At 41.0% G+C, this 23047-nt stretch overlaps 1 protein-coding gene across 1 annotated transcript; it reads right to left on the minus strand.

Annotated features, from left to right (window-relative positions):
- Positions 1-941: 941 nt before the first annotated feature.
- tagapb (T cell activation RhoGTPase activating protein b) lies at positions 942-22764 on the minus strand (the record flags this gene model as incomplete). Its single annotated transcript, XM_084000394.1, has 14 exons — positions 942-2803; positions 3163-3244; positions 3561-3747; positions 4109-4218; positions 4845-5006; positions 5449-5606; positions 5857-5926; positions 6364-6417; positions 6516-6600; positions 7056-7097; positions 8900-9073; positions 11416-11586; positions 16577-16662; positions 22720-22764. The coding sequence occupies 14 exons, from the start codon at positions 22762-22764 to the stop codon at positions 1623-1625; spliced, it is 2607 nt and encodes an 868-aa protein (XP_083856520.1). The 3' UTR covers positions 942-1622.
- Positions 22765-23047: the final 283 nt, after the last annotated feature.

Raw genomic sequence — 23047 nt, forward strand, 5'->3', positions numbered from 1 at the left:
TAAGAGTTCCTTCAGATCTTGTTGTTTGACAAAGTTGCATGAACATACAATCTGCGTCACTGGATGCTGAATTACAGCCCCTGAGTCAATGTGCCGTAGTGCACGTCGGGGTTAGAATTCAAGCTGCTGACCTAATCCAAAGTCATGTGACATCTTTGTCAAATCTCAAATCTCAAAAGTTTGCAGTTATACACATTGAGAAGTGTCAGAGATGTTATAAAAGCAATATTTGTTCCAGATAGTGTGTATAGTAATATCAATAAATAGGTATTTCTTTATATTATTTTTTGCAGATATGTGTGCTAATTCAGCTTGTGGTGATATTGTGTTGCAGTACGTGGTGAAGATCTTCCTGTCTTTGTTCCCCCCTGTGCAAAACTGTTTAATAAACACTTCTAAGTTGTTTCTGTTGACCTACTAAAATGTATTTCTAGATTATAGATGCTGTTTTTGTTTGTTTATACCATGTGTTATTAATTACGTATTGGACATTTTTGGAAATTCTCTGTCCTAATATTCAAGACAGTTTTGCCAAATTGCACTCGACCTCAATCTCGCTGAAATATTTGGATGATTTAAAATCAGCTTGTTGAGGAAGGAAAGACTGTGTTAAAATACTTCAAGAGAGGAAGGAAGTCGAGGTGGCATCTGCTCATCTTGCACTCAGCAATTCAGAGAAAAACCAAATCCGTCCATGTGACCATGTCTGGTTTCCTTCTGTTTTAGCATATGTGCCAGAACAGACTGTTCTCTCAATGAAACCTGTGAGTCTCTGTCTGTTATGCAACACATCTAGCAGAGAGAAGTTAAACCAGATAAGCTTTTCTAAGAGGTCTATAACAGAAACAGAGGGAGAGGACACTTGACACTCTTGATATTATTTTGTTATTGTCTTTTAATCATTGCTTCCATTTTGTTGTGTGGTTACATACAACCTTTCATACTCCAGAGGACCCCCTGGTAAACTTTACAAATCTATATACTGTATCTATGTGACATATTTACATTTTTTAGCATACAAGTCAACAAAGCATAGTTCAACATCCCAAAAGTGCTTTAATGTAGTGGAAGAAGGCGCCCATGCAAGGTGAAGAGGATTTACAGAAAGCAAACACTATAAACACTATATTAACAATAAACTCATAGCATATTCAATTATTTGATAGCTTCATTGTGATAGACTAAATATCTATCATGATAAAAACATATACATGTACTACAAATAGTACTACATAGACAGTGCAACCTCAGAGGTGGCACATAGCTGACATTCAAAGTGAAACAGTGAAGAATGAATATGTACATTTGTATAAAGACGTTGCTCTGGCACAGAGTTCAGTGATCGGGACCTTGAACACAGTTTCTCTGCCTGATCAGTCACAGGACAGAGAAAACATGTGGAGTAAAGAGCAGGAAGTAGCTGCTGCTGTTATAAAGCTGCTATGTTAAGTTTTATACAGTAGGTCAGAGTGAACCTGACTAACAATGCATGACACGGCCCTGAAGGAATCAAAGAGAATAGAAGAAGCTTGGTGAGTGAGTTGCTAACTTGCAGTTCTGCCTTTATAAGAAGTGTCCGTATACAGCTAAAACCAGATCTATGAAACAGTCCCAAAAGCAAATCAAACATAAGACTCCTTGGCGTAAGAAAACTCCTCAAACACCGGCTGGCTGCATCTCCGTGACAGAGCCTCGTGATGGCGGCCCGACACGGACTCGGACATGGCTCTCTGGCGGAAAGGCTGCCGCCGCTCGACCACGTCGTTGGCGCTGTCCTCTGCTGCCGGTTGTTGGGCAAAACCGTCCGTGTAGGCGGAGGAGCAGGGAGGCAGGGCGTCATAATTTACAGAAGATGGACGGGATCTCCTCCCCAGCTCGATGGCGTCCTGCACGGTCATCGCTCTGTACTGCGGAGGGAGACCCACATTCTGCATCGCCTGGTGGTACGACGGCGGCCGCGAGGGCATCCTGCTGTCCGCGTGTTTGAACACCTCGATGGCCGACAGGGGGCGTGGGCGTGGAAGCTCAGCGGGTGGATCTGCTTCGCTCTGAGAGTCCTCCTGCAGCGTTTCACAAGGGAAGGCGTTTTCCTTCTGAGAGTCCTTCTTCATGCTGCCCCGGCCGAACGCTCCTAAACTCCTGGTCCTCAGCAGGGATTTAGTGGCGACTCTCATCGACTGTGAACGCCTCTTCTCCTCTGAAATCGGCCTTGCGACGACGTCCTGCGGAGCCTTCACAGCCGCCGAAGCCTGGCTGCCGGCGGTGGCGGTGTTTGCTGCTTTCCTGGAGCTGGCCGGCGATCCCGTCGGAGAGCTGGTGAAAACCGAGCCCTCCGATTGGTTCGAGGCTGCGCTCTCCAGGGAAGAGCAGGAGCTCTTGACGTAAATACTGTCCATGTTGGCGCTGCTGCTCAGTTTGGAAAAGGACAGGACCGACCTGGGTCCGCCTCGTCCCCGCAGCAGAAAGGAGTCGTCGGAGATCTGCTTTTTCAGAGGCTGCTCCTCGAAGTCTCCTCTCCGCTCCGTGGAGAAGTCCTCGTGGCTCCTGGCGTGGGCGCACAGGCTCTCGAGGTCGGGGGAGAGCAGGATGATGGGCTCGGAGCAGCGGCGGTTGAACGGTGCCTTCGGGTTGAAGGCGCCATCGGACGCCCAGGAGGAGTTGGTGGTGGAGGGGCTGAGGGAGGAGGAAGAGCCAGAGGAGCCAGAGCATCCATGTGCAGAGCTCGTACTCTCTCCGACCTCACCGTCTCCATCTGGGTCGGTGCTGTCGTAGGCAGAGTCGTGATGCTGGGAGGACAAGGAGTCTGCGGAGCGAGGAAAAGAAACGACAATTAGCATCTTTAAATTTTAACTTTGAACTCAAATTAACTTCAGACAGGAGGTGGAGAGTGAGTTATGTTGTGTTCAGTGCATCAGATTAACATTTAATTTCATATTTCTTCTTGCAGAATTTACTATGTATGAAGTGAGTCACATTATTATGTGGTCACATCTTTATACATCTCATATTCATAACCTGTTTATTCTCTGTTTGACCATAGAAACCTGAAGTTATTATCTCTCGAAAGCAGAGAGATAATGACTCATTCCTCACTTAAAAGGAGATCACAACCTCACGTGATAAGAGGTTAATAGGACAAAATACAATGATGTGTAAATGTACCTTCATCAGTGTCAAGCAGATGTGGGATATTTTCTCCAAGGAGCTCAGAGTGGTTGATCAGGAACTCAGTCAGCTCTGTAGCCTGAAAAAAGGAAAAACACAAACATAATCAACATCTGTAGTGAAAAGTGAAACTGAGAATTAGATAAAGAAATGCGGAAATCAAAGCTTGTACAAAAGCAGGGATACGATCCAGACACAGCTCAGCGCTACTCTCAGTTTTTTTTTTTTTTTTAGTTTTGTTTTAAAGTAACACCTGACTAAACAAACAGCAAAGAGGCGTCGGTGCCAGCACACCTTTACTTCTGAAACCTCCTGAGGTTTTTTTGCACCGTGAACCACAAAGCTTCAAAGCAGCAAAAGTGAGAAAGTAACATTCATAGCGTGACTTTCTATACCTTCTCCATCTTTTCCTTCTGCTCGTCCAGCGGTGTGCCGTCGAGCTGCAGCAGCGTGGGGGCGATGCACACCGCCAGGTTGTGGGCGTCCATCTTGTTGATGTCAGCGTTCTCCAGGATGTGCAGGAGGACGCAGACCAGATGCTGCAGGAGGAGTTTGTTGTGGCCCGGCAGCCTCTCTAACACCCTGAGTGGCAGGTAGCAAAAAAAAGGGGAAGGAAGGAGAGAAAAAAAAAAGGAACAGGAAGATTAAATTGGCGGTCTTTTCTTGTTTTTTTTTGTTTGTTTGTTTCTTCCTTTTTTGAGAACTGACATATTTAAAAGGAGAAGTGTCTGCACTCGGCCTTCTCTGGGGGATTCTCCACAAAACTCCACACACAAAAAAAACCCCCATCTATATAATTGCGACCACAAACGGCCATGCAAATATCAGACCAGATTTCCCTTCTTATATAAATGTCATGAGTAAATACAAACAAAGGTTGAAAGCTGCAGGTAAATGACACTATAGTCTAGAGTAGACTCCTTAGCAGGTATCGATTACTTACTTCCTGATTTCCTGAGCTCTCTGCTGAGGGTCCTCGTGGCCCAGAGCGGCCATCCAGCTGTCGTACAGCTCAGACACCAGCAGGCTGCCAGGAAGCTCCCTCAGAAAACTCTGCAATAAACGAGTCAGGCAGAGGAGAAGAGATGAGTGATGGCTGATGAGTGATGAGTAACAGGAATAGCTAGGCGTGGCACTTAACGGTGGTACAGTATCTGGTGCTCTCTTTGACCACAGTTTCTATTTTAGCTCTACTCCAATACATAGATTAGCAGATTTAATTTACCTTGCAGATTATGAATGCTTCAAGATATAATCAGCGAATGATTAATGATGTATTAGCATTGATTAACCTACTCAGCAGTGTATGAATAAGAGATAGTTACAGCCCTATCATCATCAGATGCCACTGTATTATGCATGTACTGTATCATGCATATATAATTCTCAAATGGGACAAAAATATTCAAATTTTAATGCTTGTACCCCAATTTTTTATCATTTTTTAACATCTCTTAACAATGCATTTATACATTGTGATATTATTGTAGTAGCAGCTGCAGCTGTGGAAGCATGGCAGTAATTGTTGCAGTAGGGGTAGTCAAAGAAAGTGTTGTACTGTAGTAGTGGTGGTTATGATATAGTTTTAATGTAAATAGTGATACTAGTGGGTGAGATGAATTACCCACTGCTTCAATTGAACCTGATACATGTGTGAGGTGGGAGGTGAGGTGACGTACTTTGAGCAGATCGTTGAGCAGAAAGACCGACTGTCCCTCCAGGTCGACCTCCAGGCCGCTGTTGAGCTGCTCTCTGATGTCCTTCATGGCCTTGCTGTTGCCGGCCTTCCTAAACACTCCCTCAGTGGACGGGCCTCTCTTCCTCAGCAGCACCAGCAGCTCCTGTTCAGAGGAAGAGGACAGGTGAGGTTTTTATAGTGCAGAAAAAAACAAAAAGAAAGAAAACAGACAGGCTGTGTGGGTGTGGGTGGGTGTGTGTGTGTGTGTGTTCTGAGTGGGATTTGGGCTGAAACTAAACAACATGCACTTCAGACACACTCGCAGTTTCCTGTTGTCATTAGAAATTCTGAGAACTCCTGTCAAATGCCACTCACTTCGAGCGCATGTGTGTTTTTCATGCTCACATGAAGGTGAATTGTGTTTGCCCTACATTCAGACTTAAAAAAAAAAAAAAAGAGGAAACTCTACCAAAGCCGTTATATAACTCTGAGGTGACACTTGATTCTGGATGCAGAAGTTTCGCAAAAGAGCAACTTGACAGGAAGAGAGACGGAAACAACTTGACATTAACGTCTGACATTTTATGTTTGAAAACCCAACTTACCATGACTGGTTTGGGAAGCGAGTTGTCGGGGCATATCTTGCGGAGCGGTCGCCCAAACAGCTGAGTCTTGGTGTCTGAGACCGATTCTGTTCGGCTTCCTTTGTGGATGAAACTAGAGCCCTTCCTGATCCTCTTCACCACTTGGTTCCACTTATTCTCTGATGGGAGCAAAAATGTTTTACCCATTAGTTGAATCGATCATGTTTTTTTTTTCACAGCAATTACAGGTTTTTGTATGTGTGCAACACTGCAGAGCAACAGAGGATGTGCAGGAGTCGAAGGCACAGTGGCATTCGCTCACTCTTATCAGTAGTTAGATTTCCTTTTCTCTGTGTCTGTGGTTGTTCTCTTCAGTCTCATCTCCACACATTTCACAATTAATGACCCCTCCCTCCTTTTCAAACTCACCAGTGGGCTGCGCCTGCTTGTCCTCTTGGTTATTCAACTGTTTTGACAGAGCGCCAATCTTTGTGTCACCCTGGCAACAAAATAAAGAAGGGGGAAAAAAAGCATTGTGGTTATGTTTATGCAAGAGGAACATGAGCATGCAAACACGAAGAAAGTACGATGGACTGTGCTCTTTTTTCTTTTTCAACTGCCATGCACCACACACACACACAGCCCTCGCTCTCCATGCCGACCAACACGTGATCGGCTCAGACGGATATAATCAGACACTAATAGCTGCCAGAGATCAATCAAATCCACCAGATAAAAACACTTTCTTGACATAATTGTGTGCGCTTCTTTGAATTGTGCAATTTTTCTGTAATTTGCAGCAGTGTGTTTGTGTATAATATACTGTATATATACATATGTTCCAAAAGTTGTCTCCATTTAGCACGTGTGGAAAGCTGCGGGCGTCTTAATGATCTTTGATCTAAAGGAACCAGTGGAAAAGGGGTTTTTACTCACATCACATGGTAGCTCGATGATTTGCTCCATTCCTCCTCCTGTTAGAGTTTTAGTCTAAAAGAAACAATTAAGAAATGTCATTTAGTGAGAGCTCTTTCTTTTTTTTTCTTGTTACTGTAAACATGGTCCGGTGGACAGGGTGCGAGACTTACCGCAATGTTGCCACTCAACACCTTCATGAGGACGTCCGGAGGTGAAAAAACACAACCTGCCCTCGCTTTTGCGTCTATAATTTTTCTGCCATAAGAGGAAAAAAAAAAAAAACACTTCATAAGTCTATGTTTTCATCAGATCTCTGCTTGGGCACTCACATTTTTTTAGCCTTCACGGTAATTTCACATCACCACTGTCATTTTTAGTTATTGTGCATCAATTTAACAGCGAATCAATATTCATTTTAGTACCAGACACAGCATGAATTAATTCTCCGTTGTTTTACAATGCTATCTTGATGTTATCACCCTTTCTTTATCTAAAATGTTGAAGATTAAAGATTAATGTGTCTTAAACTCTTTAATCATTACTAAAAGTTCATGTTAATCAGAATTTGTACAGTATTACTTTGCAAAACAGAGAGACTTTACTATCTAGGTCAAGTACTGTCCAGCTATAACCAGTCATAAGGAGTAAAATAACATTACTGATGGTTAATTGGTGTAAAGATCGGAATAAATAATGATGTTGATTCTTACCTGTGAAGAGTATCTAACCAGCGTTCTTTCACCTCAGGGGAACTGCAGGCAAAATAACAGCATGGTATGAGTTACTGATCCACAGAGAGAGTCAAACAGGCCGGTAGGCTACAGTGGGTGGAATGAAGCGACTGAGCCACCAGCAACCTCTTTTTACAACTCTAATGGAAACCGTAACTCAGTCATGGGAACAGGAAGCAGCGTCACGGCGCGCCCCCAACCAGATACCTTCCACTTCCTCATAGACGAGCTCCGGCTGTGGCTTAGCGTCCGCCGGTGGAAACATGTCGACGACACCGATACGTGTTACCTACGTATACACCTGTAGAGCTTCAGCTTGTTTTTGTTGCGTTTTTTTTGTGATGTGTAGCATCTTGAAGCATCATGTACAGTAGGTGCCAACAACAATGAACATGTCAACATGCGAGCACATGGTTTCTCGTATACAGGCTACATGAGCGTCTTCATGTTGACTGAGAAGTAATGAAAGTTTCACACAATGAATCATTACCAGAAGCAAACAGCCAATCAGAAAGAGGATTCTCATTTTAAGACAAAACATCTCAAAACCCCTCTGGGGCATTCATCACTTTCTTGGAATAGAAAAACAGCCTCATGGTTTGATTTACTTTGTAAGAAATGTGGGCGTAAATGAATAACACAAAATGACTGGCGCATACAGTATGTACCATTTTCTAACTGTTGCCATTTAGGGCCTTTGATGAAGAGAAAAACAACATGCAATTTCATGGTAGTTGATTAGTCTGTACAGAAAAGCACCAGGCCAGTTACTCCTGATCATCATCTTTACTGTAAAAGGTCAGTGTTTCAGGATAAAGGCAGCTGAGGTTAAGTCTCATCACATGAAAACTGGTTTTACAGCCGCATTTCCTATTTTGCAACCACTTGTCTTGTGATTCTGTCAGGAGGACTTTCTCTTTGCTGCTTCCCCATTTTCATAAGTCCGGCCGTTTACCATTTAGGGCATTTACTACAAATGTTGAGTATTTCACGAACAAGATCACGTTACTCTGATGGCATTCAAGTCTGGAAACTCTTTTAATCCATATGTGAACCAGTTTCAGACACTTAAAGGAGATATTTGTATATTTTCTCTGCCATCAAACATTGTCTCTTGCTTGGTGCGGTGGTGAACGTCAGTGGATTCAGTAACATTTGCATTGCTTTCCACCACTGGACACAGCTCTCGATGAGTAGAGGAATTAAACTTGATGCTAAATTAGCATGTTAATAGCTGTTAATGCTAACACCTGTTAGTAGGCTATTGTCTATTTGGACCCAGCTCTTGATGAGTTTGATGCTAATCTCACATGTTTATAGTCCTTAATGATACTGGAACTTTGGTTTTGTGGCACTAGCAAATGATTAACAGATGAATAATTTGGGTTATTAGCTTGATTAGATGATGGATGCTAGCCCGAGGAAAAAGTGAAAAGGCCTTCGTCTCCTACTCAAAATGAACAGAACAGCTGCATAAATCACGGCAATAATAAATACAGGAACAACACAGGAGGATGAATAAGAGTGTAGACTTTGAGTAAAAGTAAGTAGCTTCATTTGCTTACACATGAATAATTACTAATGTGACAATTTAGCTATTTTAGGTTTAGATGCTAATATTTTCCGTAAAAACAAGAATACATTGTGAATTTAAAATTGTAACTTGTTCCACTAACTACATTTCACATCCACCCATTCCTTTAAAGTGAAATCTCTTCCTCATTATATGCATCAGTCAGCGTCCACTCAGCATATAAACACAGGTGAATAAAAACACAGTGGTGTCTGTCTGTCTGTGAGTCATCTGCTGTGTGGCTGCTCACCGGAAACACACCAAACAAACAGAGAGAGCCCAGGCCAGGACGAGGGTCAACCTCAGGTCAATATCCCCCGTCGTCGTCGTCGTTCCCTCCTCGTCCTCCACTTCATCCTCAAAGCCGTACAGCCAGATGTCCTCGAGGCTCACCTTGTGCTTCAGGCGGTAGCTGGCAGTCGACCTGTTGTAAAGAAGCAGAAAAGAAAAGCACTGATCTTTTAGGAAAAAAGGTCCTTTCTGTCTCCACCTCTTACTGACGTTTTTTTCCCCCAAGTCAAGGTTTCAGTTCCATAAATTTCTGTCTCGGTCACTTTTTTTTATTAAAAAAAATTGGACCACAGCTCTAAAAAACCTTGATTTCCTATTTGTGAAAAAAAAAATGTTTTAAAAGTTGCATCATCAAACAAACATATAGTTGTCTGAATGCAATTGGTGCTGAGAAACCTTGCTCTTTATCTCTTTGTCTGGGTGTTGATGCAGCAGTTTGAATGAATAGCTGCACTTAAATGACTCTGAAACAACTTTCACCAAGGATGACTGGTGGAGTTAGTAAATCAGTCAGTCAGTGGATCCATCTTTTCCCACTACACCTCCATAAAGCCATGAGCCTTCAGGCGACCCCGGCGACCTCTGCGTGTTTGCAGCAGGGTCATGCTGACTGACTCGTGGAGCGCTGATAGATTGGAGCCGGGGGGGGAATAAAGACAGAGGGAAGGTATCTTGGGGATTCAGGAGGTGTTTTTGGTATAGAAATAGACGAGTGAAGTAAAGGGCAGAGTTAAGATAGATTATAGCTGTGAGTATTAGTCAGGGATGGACTAACAAACCAAACAGGGTGACATAGCCTAGTGGGGCTCAGGCGATGATGTACATTGGCTTTACGTACAGAACCAGGAGATTGTTGATTGTTTTGTTTTGTTGTTTTGTAAGATTTCAGCCAGTAATCCAGTGCAGGATTAGACCACAACCTGTCTGTTAATAATACTATGCATTTGCTATTTACCTATTCATTTGGGAATGCTGTCTGTAATTCATACAAGTATAAACAGAAGAAAAGTCTGCACACTTCAGCTCCCTTTTCAGTGCATTTATTTAGCACATCCAACAAGCTACGTTTCGAGCCACATGCCAGAAGCTGAAGTGTGCAGACTTTTCTTCTGTTTATTCTGGTAATTTGTTTTTTTGAGTCCAGCACCTGCCTTACTGGATGTGCACGGCTACTCTGCCTTTAAAAGATCATTCATACGGCCTTTGGTCAACATTTTGGATCCTTATTTGAGTTATTTGTCCCAGGTTGAATTTAGCCTAGCTTGGCATAAAGACTGAAAACTGGAGAGAAAACAGTCACAACAGGGCCTCCACCTCCAGACCACACATATGTTGGCCTTTACAGCCTTACAGGAGTCAGATGTTAGGATAACAATCATTCATAAATTACATTTTATTTGTTTGTGTGCTGATTAAACAGGCATATCTTTAATCTTACAGTAGGAGAGACATAGCTGTTTGCCACTGCTCAGATAAAACTGTCTTATCATCAAAGTCTAAAAGGGCTGAATGAGCGATTTTTCTGGATCTTTAATCACATCTATTACTGAATCACTGATGCTGTGACTTACTGGCAATTATTCCTGCACCAGTTTGTGTTTTAAATCATCACAATCCCCTGGTGTTTTCATGTGGCCTCTAGACATCTGACTGATTATAATCCACAAGCTGAAGCGTGGTGCCCGTTTAATGTTTCTCGACAATTAACCATACACTGAATAGTAGTCCTACCACTTGCACTCATTTCTGGATGTAATGAATGATCACACACAAAGACTGAAAAGGCTCCTCAGTGTGTTTTCTGTATTGTGTTGTCATCCCCCTTGTACTGCTTATACTGGAACAGTGGGCTGGTTGTGGTACAGAGATGAGTCTGACGTCTCCCACTCACGAGCTGTACATTTCCGACTGCATAAATCTGACTAATCTGAGCTACAGCTTCAAGTTTGTTCAGATCAATTTCGTCCTGTTTTGTTTTGTTTTGTTTGTTTTCAAGTCAACAGAACTTCAGCTTTAACACACAGTGTTGAAATAACTGTCTGAGATGTAGACAGACATATATTTTTAAAGAGTTTCCCATCATGTGACTTACTTTGGTCAAAGGGAACCACCAAACTTCATCTGTTGAACTGAAAGACCAGAGTGACTATACACACAAACAGTCCGTGTGCTGGGAGATTCCCTGAAAGCCCGAGTGTGCCGTCCAAAAATACATGTTTTATCTTTTACTTCCTCTTTCGCTCTCCTATTCCAACTGTGCAAATGTGTGTCATTTTTCAACAGAAAGTTACTGAAATACCCACATCAGCATTAAAACTGTACCAACCACATCTGTTTTCAGTTGATTCACTCATTTCCCAGTATGTGTTTTTGCTTCGTGCTTGAGTTGCTTTTGCCTTTTTTCTTTTTCTTTTTATGGAAATAACTGATAATCGGCATCAGATTAAATAATAATATCAAGGCTACTTTACTTACTTGAGTTTGGCGAAGACAATGGCGTCGCTGAAGAGGAACAGGTGTATGTCGGTGGTCTTCGTGCCCTCGGTGACCTGGACACACTCGTCCAGCAGCAGGTCTCCGTTCTCGCTGGTGAGGCCGAGGACGAACGGACTCTGCTCCACAGACACCCAGCAGGAAGCCTCCTCCCTAGGGACACACACACACACACAGAGAGAGAGACGGTGTGGGTGATGGGGACCTCCCACATGACCAGGCTAATGTTTTTGGGTGAGTGCATCATGTTTCTGAGAAGTTTAGGGATGACATACTTTTTTAATGTCTTTCATTATTAGATCCTCCATCCTGTTTTTGAATATGTGGGTGAGGTTTTTATATATAAGCCCTTTTGGGTTTCATACCTCCCCTCTGTACATCCCAGTCATGATGATTGTCCATGCTGTTTTAAATGATATGTTTGTGCAAAATAAAAAATAAAAAATAATAATAATGATCCCCTAAGAGTCCAAACTATTCCTATCTCAAATTTGTATTTGGTGTTGTTTTAGTCACCTCCTACAGAGTTGACATTTGCGATGGGTAGTAGGATAAATATTAAACATCTTAAAGGTTGAATCTGGTGTAAAACCACCAAGTAAACGAGAATCAAAACGTCTTGGTTGACAGTTGAATGCAAAGATCATTTAATTAATAATAATACAGTCTCTATGGCTGTGGAATACATAAACATACATATAGATTCATAGTTGCATTGTGCAACCTAATTATATGTTGTAAAATCTAATACTAAACTTTATGTTTTCCTGTTTAAAATCTGATGATGCCAGTAACACCTGACATTACTTGCGAGAACAGGTTCATCATGTAGTTTCATAGCTAACCACAGCAGCTGTCTTAAACATAAATATGAATATTAACAATTTCCTGAGATGACATTTTCTTTGAAATCACAAAATACATATGTAACACGTAGTTCAGCATACATCTTGCATGAGGACCTTATGAAAGTGGATGTTTAAGAACTGAATTGGTATTCAGGAAACCGCCCGGCAGCCGCCATAACAAATTTAACACCAAACCGATATTCAGAGACATTTGTTCGAATTGAAATGTTTCAAAGAAATTGGAGAGATCATAACTTGTTTCAATTCAAAGCAATAATATCATGAGTGCAAAAAAAAAATTACATTAGGAGTGACTGAGCTGTCCAGTGTGTCCTGCTTCAACCTTTGGCGGTAATGATTTACTTTTTCTTTCTTTTTTTAACTCAGAGTATCTCTCTGTCTAGAAGATGAAAAAAATCGAATATTTAAGATATAAAAATTCATATATTTGTAGTAGACCATTGTTGTTTTTCAGTGGCCTAGATAAATGTTCTCAGACAAAGAGGTCGAGACCTTAAGCCCACTCTGGCAGTGAGTGAGTCAGACATTTAATGAGGACACGTCAAGTTTACGTTTGATAAACACAAGGTTGAAATGACAAGGTGTGATACTTGAAACCCCCAAACATCAGTGGTGCTGTGTTGTGCACCACCAGGTCTGGTGTTGTGGCCTGAAAAAAACCCCACTCCTCTATCTGTAATATAAATTCACATTCACATTCACCGGCTCTATAATCGATGGACTCCAATAACGGTGATCCTTTGCTAAAATATCACGAGGCCATGGAATAATGCTTTAATTTGAGGAAAAATGTCACATCTGTGTATGGAGGCGCTGAGGGATCAATATCTCGTCAATACCCCGATGCGCTTTCATTACACTCACGGCACCGGGGACTTAAACTTGGTTGTATATTTAGCTGGATGAGAGAGGAGCGTCTGTATAATGTAATCAATTTTGTACGCCTGTTCATCTTTGCGACAGCTTCGACCCCCGTCCTTTGACACAATGGCAAAATAGATTTTCTATTAAACCGGAAGAAAAAAACAGAGACGCTGTTTGTCTTCTTCTTCATATTGGAAGGATTACCTCTCACCTACTGTATAACCTGATATTTCACAACGCCCGTTTACTGCTGCCCGACTGAATTACTTTGATGTCAAATAATAAAACAATCTGTATATTAAATCCGCCCCGTGTTGCTGTTGTCCTACTGCGCCTCCAGAGAGTTCAGTGCTTGACTTGCAGTCAAGGTGTCACTGAGGACAAGTAAGAGTTGTTTGTTGTGCATGTATGTGAAACCAGTTTTGGTCACTGCTCTTCCCACTGACTGTGGGCTCAGCGCAGAAATTCAAATGGGAGCATCGCGGGTACTTTCCCTGTCTTGAAGATGACACATCGAACACCATCAAATAAAACAGCGGTGAGACGCTTATCATCTGCAAATAACATGAAACAACTCAAATATGAAATGACCATAAAGCTCTGATACTAATCTATACCTGCCATTTAAATAATAGTTATCTTAATCTCTTTTTCCTCCACTACTTTTTCCCCCACTTTGACACCATTGTTCTCCATTGTAGCCCATATCTAGGACACAGCCAACATGAGCATCGCAGCTATGGCTTCACTCTGTCTAAAATGTACAGTGAGGTTATTGTCTACGTCAGCGGCAGTCCCACTACTCTGAAACTAACACCCATGAAGGAAATACACAGTGTGTGAGCGTGTCAGAGTGGGTTGTGTCTGACATTTCTGTCTTTCTCTTTTTTTGTGTGCCTAGTTAGACTCGCCCACTGGGTGCTCTGGTGGTCTCTGTGTGACTAGCAGGTCGACAACTTGTAAAAGGTTAAAGAGCCTACACTGTGACACTCCCACTCAAGCTGTGGGTGTGTTGTGACGTGAAGTGAAGTGACAGCCTGAGGGGTGAACTTTTTTTTTTTCTATGGACGTTAATTAGTCAGTCCAGCTAAAACTGTCAAACTGTCTTTTTAGAGACCAGCTGATTTCCAAAGGAAGGTTTCACACAAACAATGAGCTGTGTGGACTTATACACAGACGGTCAAGTCAATACAATTCAGAAGCTGCACACACACACACAGATTATGTGTTTTATATATATATATATAGAAATATATATAACCTAAATCCACTTCTGGTCTTTCAGTCAAACGCTTTCTTTATCAAAAAAGAAACAAAAAAACATTGCTGAAACATATTAAAGCAGTGGCCCAACAACATAAATGACAGATAGACATTTTTCAATTATTTGGACTTTGCTGCTGCTGTTATCTATTGGGTTGCCCATTTTATATATTACAGAGAATGAAAACCAAATCAAATCAACTTTTTCAACACTAGTAGGAATTAAATTATGATATAGTGGGATCAATCAATAACATACAGTATGGACAACCATGTTTTACCTGCAAAGTGAAATTCCCCCAAACTCCCCACAATAACGAAAAGTCCTCACACCCTCAACTGAAGTCTTGTTTATGAGCCCGCCCTCCTGAAAGTTCACTCAAGTCAAGTTTGTGGACTTTCAATACAAACAGTGACCTTGCTTGCACTGCAAATCGTTCGAGTCAAAAGTCAAAGGTTCAGATACGTTGAGTAAGTATGAAAATGTAGAACATAACATAATATTTAAGACTTGTGAGAACCTCTGCTTTGAGAAAATAGGTTTCGTCCATCCAGTGAAATGACACAGTCTGAGAGAGAAAACTAAATCTTTGGTTGAACAGCTCAACTCGGGAATGTTGTCATCTCTCTATTATTATTATTATTATCTAATATTGATGATGTCAGCTGGGGAATGTACACTGATCTTAGCCATATGCTACTATCATTACTATCGTGGGCGCTGGTGGTTGGTGGTTTTCTGCCTGGTCCTCAGTCAGTGCGGTTGTGAGTGAGGTTCAGGAGTTTGAGTTGATGAGCTGGTTACCATTTAAAAAAAAACAACAACAAAAAACACACAAAAACCCACGCTGTGAATCCCCCTCAGGGACATCTGTGTTTGTGGCGTGGACGAGGTGGGCTGCGTGGCCCGCTATCCAGCACGTGGTCGTGTGAGGAGGTGGGGAAACAAGTTTTTTCTTCTGAGTGTCAAATGTTTCTGTGACAACAGATTGTTTTCTATGTGCTGCCACCTGTAGGCCGGAGGCTGCAGTGAAACGTTATCAGAGTTCATGTAGAAATGTTCCCATGTAAACACATAACCGTTGCCAAAATACATAATAAATAGCAGCTTTGACATGAGTAGCTAATACAGTACACAGACTACAGGTCAGGTCTGTGACTAATAAATATTTTTATCATCATGTTTAAATTTTTTTCAGGCCAAAAAACCCAAAGATATTTAAACAGCAAAATACAGCATATCATTACAGAGTAGAATCTGAGAGTGGTACAGTATGTTTTTTTCTAGGACATTACAGTATAAACTTATTGTCAGAGTTCCTGATTGATTTTCTAACATAAAGAATAATATAATTTCTTTAAAGTTCATAGGTTTCCACAGTCTTCCGTCATTTAAATTAAGAGTTTAAAAACAAAATTACATATCATGACTCAAAGATTTTGAAAGATTTTGAAAATGTATATTTTTGAGAAAGACCCAACAATCTCACAGAAAATGAGGATGCACAACACAGCATCAGCTGACAGGTAGGCTAACTCTGCAGATTAGAAGTAAACACAGTTGAACATGTCATAACAACCTTGAAAAAGTGAATTAACCTTTAACAACGTGGGGGAAATTGTTGCTGTCTTGTGTCATCTCTTATAGGAAATATTCTGTCATTATCTCTGCGACCTTTGACCGCTGAACATTTTGGATCTTTTATCTGCTTCCTTCGTTTCCTCTCTTCGTCTTTGATGTTGTTTTTGGCTAAAGGCCGGGTTGTTGTGACTGGAAATTGCATCCCAACTCTCATTAGGTTCACGTCTGGTTCAATTACCGGTGAAGTACTAGTTTCACGCTCTAAGTCGATCAATAAACGTATCCCTGCCAAGAAAGCAGTCACCAGTCGTATGGCAACTCTGCCTATAGAAAACACAAAACCTGCTTGAAATCAACAAAAACAGCCCCCGACCCCCTGTTGAGATGCACCCATTAAGTCCTCTTGACCTACTCGGCCGGTCAACAGCAGAAAATTGAACAAGATTGTGGTTGTACTTAACAGCTGTCTGTTTGGGTGTATTATAGGAATAAGACACAGCGCTTTTAAGGGTTAGAAATGTTCACTGGAGGGGAAAAGATATATATTTTTAAATGATGTCCACACCTGATAGGAGACCATGGCATCCCCAAGGCCTTCCCAAAGACCAGCGACGGGGCTGAGCGTCGCCTCTGAGCCAAGTGTCTGAGGTGCTGAAAGAAAAACAGAGGATGTAGTTGAGAATCACAGATATGTATCCAGGGCCTGTTTCTGTGATATTATATGTGTGAGTTTTTCAAATACATTACTGACGTCACGTTGTACGTCGCCCACGTTACATACTGTACCATTTTCACACTTGCTTTCACACTCATAATGGCTTCAAGTGTGTGTGGTGTTTGACACGGCTTTCTTTGACAAACTTGTTCAACATCAGAGTGAAGCAAATGTCGAGGACAGATGCACAAAAGAAATACAGTACATGTTTGTGTAGATCAATCTTGAATCACATTTTTTGTTATGTGAATTGTTGACGTGTTATCATACATGTAAATACACAAGGGGATCTTTAAAGGACCACACAGCCATGTGATTTCTCAGTCAGGTTAAAGTCAAAGACAAAGAAGCAGTGAGAGCACACTCATTGCAAAACCTAGCGTTCATTCTAGTTTGCAGCGCTCACTCACGCGCTCGCACTCGCTGGCCTCTGAGGACCAAAAAACGTGATTACTACGACTATTTACTTAATTTTTCCCTGTTAAAAGGGTTTTCTATGGAGGTTTTCCTCAGTTGATGTGAGGGTCTAAGGGCAGAGGATGTTGTTATGATGCCATGTAAAGCCCTTTGAGACAAACTGTAAAAACTGGCTATAGCCTACAAATAAAATTGCCTTTTACGATGTGTCTGCTGTTTCCTCCTCCTTCTTCTTTCCTTCTGCCTTCTTCTTAGTTGGTTTATTTATGCATGCAAAACTCAATAAATGTGCTGTCTGGCTGGCTGGATTTTTCATTCAGGCTGCCGTACAAACATGGCGACACTCTCTAAAGCAAGACCGTTGCTATGTATATATAGAAGAAGAATTATAAAGGCTACAAAAACCAAATAATTTTTATTTTATAGCGATTATACACTTATACAAATATATTCAAGGGTAGCATAGTCTGAAGATAAAAACACAGCAAGCAGACCGTCCTGGTGCAAATAGTGGTGAAGTATAGTCTATTCAAATTTTGCCAATACACCTCACTAATTATGACACACTAGACCTTTAAGGGATAAGATTTTGAATGTTTCTCTTTTTATGACTTTGAGGCACGCACTCTTGACAGACCAGTTAATCTGCAAATTAGATGCAGGGTAGGTTCCACCTGAGCTAAGAGAAGAAGAACCATGTACTTGAAACAACAAGTAGACAATTCACAGCTGAATGAAATTACAAAGAGCGTGGCCTGGATTCAAATGACTTCCTCCGTTGACATCTGCTGCTTCTTTGCCCTGGGTTAGGCCTCTCAGGTTACGGACGTTTGCCGGGCAGGACACAGTTTGAATTGAATTGCAGGGCTGAGAAAATGTCCTACTCACTACATTTTTCGAAACAAACAAAAAAACAAACAAAAAAATCTCAATTGCTTTTCACGTCAGAAACATCATTCTCACGACTCCTTAAAGAACATGGAGGCTCCTTTCCCAGGCTAATGCAGCTGCGGTTTTTCCAAACAAGAATAAGCAGAACCAGTGAGAAAGCTTCGTCTGAAAACTTTCCTGATGAAATGCAGAAACGACTTCAGATAAGAAAGTCCATCTGTGAAATGACTTGAGATAACCGCTCGCCGACAGTCTCCTTTTAAACTTGAGTTCATAATACACAGGGTGAAAAAAAATAATGATGAAAGGCAAATCAATGCCTGCTTCCTTCAAAGGAAGCACTTTCTATAATAATAATAATAATAATAAGTATCACAACTGATTGAGGAAACAAGACAGTTTAATGAGCTTGTTGAAAATGCTATAAAAGAAAAGGCCATTTCAAAATAAAAGGATAAAACAGAGCAGATCATAGACTTGAATAAAATGTAATTTTTTTGAATGGGGACAATCTGAAATATATGAAATTATATATAAATTAAAAAAACGTAAAGTAAATTATTAAAATTGTTGATTGTAGCAGTATCAAGCAAAAGGGCCAAACTTGGTTTCATGATTGTTTTATTCTTACAGTTAAGTGAGGATTTGCTGATATTTGTTTTTTGTATTTTGTAAGATTTTTTGTTTGTTTGTAATGTGTTGTTTACGTTTGCTGGACAAAAAAGTCATTTCAAGACTAAAACAATGGACTCATACAATTAATTTGGGGACGAACAAATGTATGTATTTTTTCCTGCTTTATTCAGTCTCGTATCATTAAATTGGTTATGTTTAGGTTTATGTTTTATTTAAATTCTAAATTGTTTTATTGCTTTTAAATTGTTTTAAAAGCAATAAACAATTATTATGTTATATTTATTCTTCTGTTGCATTATGTACAGCACTTTGTTTCAGCTGTGGTTGTTTTAAAGGGCTCTATAAATAAAGTTGAGTTGAGTTGAGGTTTGGGACTGTTGACCAGACAAGACAAGGGATTTAAAATAGTCAATTCTCACTACAGTTTCAAGTTTCTCTATGACAGTTCTGCAAATAAGATGACAAACAGAGATTGGAGAATACTATTACTACATGTTGAATTCAGATTTAAGGTTACAACAGAAAGTTTTTCTTTTTAGCTGATAAATGTCAAAAACAGTACACGGCATCAAACTCTGCACATAGCTCCTTCTGCACTGTAAGGACAAACATCCAGTGACGCAAGATACATTTTTGAGTCTTTTGTCTAAAGGACAGTTGGTGGATTTTTGTTTGTTTTTTAATAATGAATTTTCTCACGTTTAATTTTGTTTCTTGGTATCAATTGCAAGAATTTGCTCAAATCACAGGTAGGAGTGCATTGAAAACAGAATGAGAATGGAGTAGAGTTTCAAGTGCATATGAAACTACATGGCATCATCGTTGCATGTGCAGGCGCCATAACTAAGAGGGCCTCAGCTCGCCTCATTTGCCAAAACAGATTGAGAAATTGTTTGTGCTCACTCTGCTGTGTAGATAAATAGATGTGACACTTTCACCGTGCGATGGTTGAATCTCGCTGACAACCACCGGCCCATGGGAATGAGTCCCTGCAGCATGTGATTTGGATTCCCTGAACGTATAGCTGCTGTTGGTGGCTTAGGGTGTATCTCACCGGTGTCGAAGTGACTGACAGATTACACGTTGCCTAGCAACAACATGGCCAACCCATAGTAAAAAAGGGAAAGAATCAGATCTGGATCAGAGCAGAGATCCGGTTCAAGCCATACATCAAATTGTAAATAAAAAAAGGCTCAGGTCAAAGTTTCTGATGTAATCCCAAAATGATGAGAAAGCTGTGTTTTAGCCGACGGAAATGTCAGTGCAAGGAAAGGAGGACATTTCAAAGACTGGGAAAGAGTTTGATTAGCCTATGTAATAATAGTCAGAATTATGCCCAGCAAAAGTGAAGGTTATATTATAAACAAATGAGTAAATGTTAGGAGTACGCACACCAGCAACAGCAGCAATAATTTATTATCACACAAACAAGGGAGTGTAACGTTTCGGGTCAGAAGGAAGGGTTTCTGGCCCGAAACATTACACTCCCTTGTTTTGGTGATAATAAATTATTGCTCTGGAGCTGTTGCTGGTGTGCGTACTTTCCTTTTTCCTATATTATAAACAAAGACATGGAATCATTAATAACCAGTTACTGGCATTTCAGAAATAAAATAACATGAAATTCAATTGACAAGATTACATGGCATGATCATAGCACATGCTCAGTCTTTTTTTTTTCAACTGTTAGCATTAGACACAAAATACAAGTTAAGTTGATGATGATATTTAGTTAGGTCAGCAGGTATTAATACTTTAAAATTTCACCAAAGTTAGGGCTCATCCTCTGGGGAGTCTGAATGTCTTTGCAAAACATTTAACAAGTCTCCATCCTGTAGCTGTTGAGATATTTTCGGTCTTGACTCTGGACCACCGCACTAGCACAACTAAGGGCTAAATTTCTGTTGACAATCCTGGACTTAAGTTTATCTTTTTATTTTCCCAGCAGGGGCAAATCCTCCACGCACTCATCAACACTGTTTTGTTAATTTGTGTGAAAGACAACAAACAGAGTCTCTGTGTTGTTGTGTCTGTTCTTGTGCTCTAATTGCTGTGGACAGACTGAAAAAATTAGGTTGAGCAGACTCCAAGATGAAGCTGAAAAAAAAAAAAAAAAAACCCTGCAAAACAAAACAAACAAAGGCAGGAACACTTGACAAAGAGTCTCTTTCTGGCCTTTGTATCGGCAGGCGGAGCCAGGCTGGAGCTGGTGCATGAACCAGGACCAGGGTGACCTGCCTATGAGTCCTGGTGCACAAATGTACTTCTCAGGGGGGAATATGGATCACCACTGTGTGTGTATGTACAGTACCAGCAATGTTGATGCACTGTATGGGATGGTTTTGCTTTCTCATTCAGTTTTCTATCATGAAAACTCTCCATTAGGATTTACTGGTAGGAATGCAAGTTTCTCGTCACTAAACACAGTATAAGTTGCCTCAGAGTTAGTTAAAGTTAAAAAATAAAACAGTTTAGGTCACCAAAACCAAAAAAGAAAAGAATGTTTTGTTTATCCTGTAAAAGCAGGCCTTTATAGTTTTCTTATCTGTCATAAACAAGAGATTGTGGGTTACAGGGCTCGTTTGTGTCGCACTGATCTTGCAAAGTTGGTTTTCAGCCAAGAGACTGCGTGGAAGGCAGAGAGCCTCCATTCTCCCTCGTAACAAGCAGAGATGGAGTACAAATACTACTGGTCAAAATTTACTCCGTTACAAGTAAAAGTAGCTCAGTCGACATGTTACGCGAGTAAGAGTAAAAAAGTACTTGCTTTTTAACTCTTGCGTGAAAACTGTAACCAAATGAACCTGCACCGTCCAACTAACTCTCCAGGTTTCCTTCTTTGACAAACACAGCTTGTGTCCAATGGTATTTTAGAAAAAAAAAGAGCAGACCTGAAAGTAACGAGTACTTTTCAGCCTTCCTAGAAATTAACTCGAGTAAAAGTAAAAATATTTGTCTTGGAAATGTATTCAAGTGAGAGTAATAAGTACCAAAGAAATCTAATACTCAAGTAAAGTACAAATCCTCTGGATATGTACTTAAGTACAGTACTCAAGTAAATTTACTCCATTACTGTCCACCACTGATAACAAGTAACATGTCATTTATAAACCATCACAATTAGGCTACTCAAAAGCTGTTTAATTAAGGTAAAAAATGTAGCATAAAGCTACAAATCCCACATAGTTCCTCTTTAAATTCCAACAGGTGCCCAAACTTCTGTTTCTGTCTTACAGTACAAAGCCTTGGTCGACGCTGAAGCGGTGACGGATCAAATCACGTTATTACACCTGCAAATCTCTGTGTAATTCACCATGTTATTGAGTTTTTTGTGGCAACATTCAGCGCTCGTGTACAGTAGCCCAACAGGCTTGGGGTTGGGTCACAGTATCGTTCAAGCTCAAGCTCAGATATCACACAGATATTTCTGCTGCTGACGACTGGTGTTGACGTTACAGAAGGCTGACGACGAGACCCAACCACGTCAGAGATTTGCCTTAAGTTCACTCATTTTTTGCACTGAAAGAGTACTGTTGCCGGGGGAACACAGAGGTGGACGGCTTTTATCTGTCATATATTTAATGAGTATAGTCTCGAATCATCTTCCCAGGCAAAATGAAATTTGACAGAGGTGAAAATTGCATATTTTTCTTCCGCTTTTACTTTCTTTTTAAACTTTGAGAGAGATCGGTTGCATGGTCATAATGTACAAAAGCTACATATTTCTAATTAGACTGGCTCCTGCTGCTTTGTATCCTGACTTCACTCTACCATTGTGTAACTAAGTGCACCGCCGCAGCTTGACACTCAAAGCATGGAGAAGTGTTTCTCCTCTTGATTTGAAGGTTAATGACCTTTTCTCACATAAAACACAGCCTTCAAAACTCTCGTTACTGTATGTACAAAGCACCTGATGAGCAAGATGCACTTGTCAATTCATGAGCCTGGAACAATAACAAAGCAGCAGCATCACACTGAGTCACACTCAGCACTCGTTACCGACAGGACCTTTTCCCCCCTTCGCCATCGGACGGTGGGTCGATACTCACAGGACGCAGAGACGCTGCCGCATCATCGTAGCTTCCTCTCCTCATCGCTGCAATCCCATAATCTGGAGTGTCCATGCCGACGAGCCCCCCAAAACTCCCCGTTGGTCTGGTGCTGTGTGCTGCAGTTTGTGTATTCAGTTCAGGTCAGGTTGGTTTCAGCTCTGCAGAGAAGAGAAGCAGGAAACAATTCACGTCTGAGTTTGAAGGTTCTGCTGTGACCGAGCTGGAGAGCAGCCGCAGAATGACGCCTCCTGTCCTGCACAACAACAACTTCTTCTAACAACTGCTGCTAATGAGGTTTTGAACAATGGAGGCCTGGTTGGCACAC

The sequence above is a fragment of the Trachurus trachurus genome (assembly GCF_905171665.1).
Source record: "Trachurus trachurus genome assembly, chromosome: 24".
NCBI classification, from domain to species: Eukaryota; Metazoa; Chordata; class Actinopteri; order Carangiformes; family Carangidae; genus Trachurus; species Trachurus trachurus.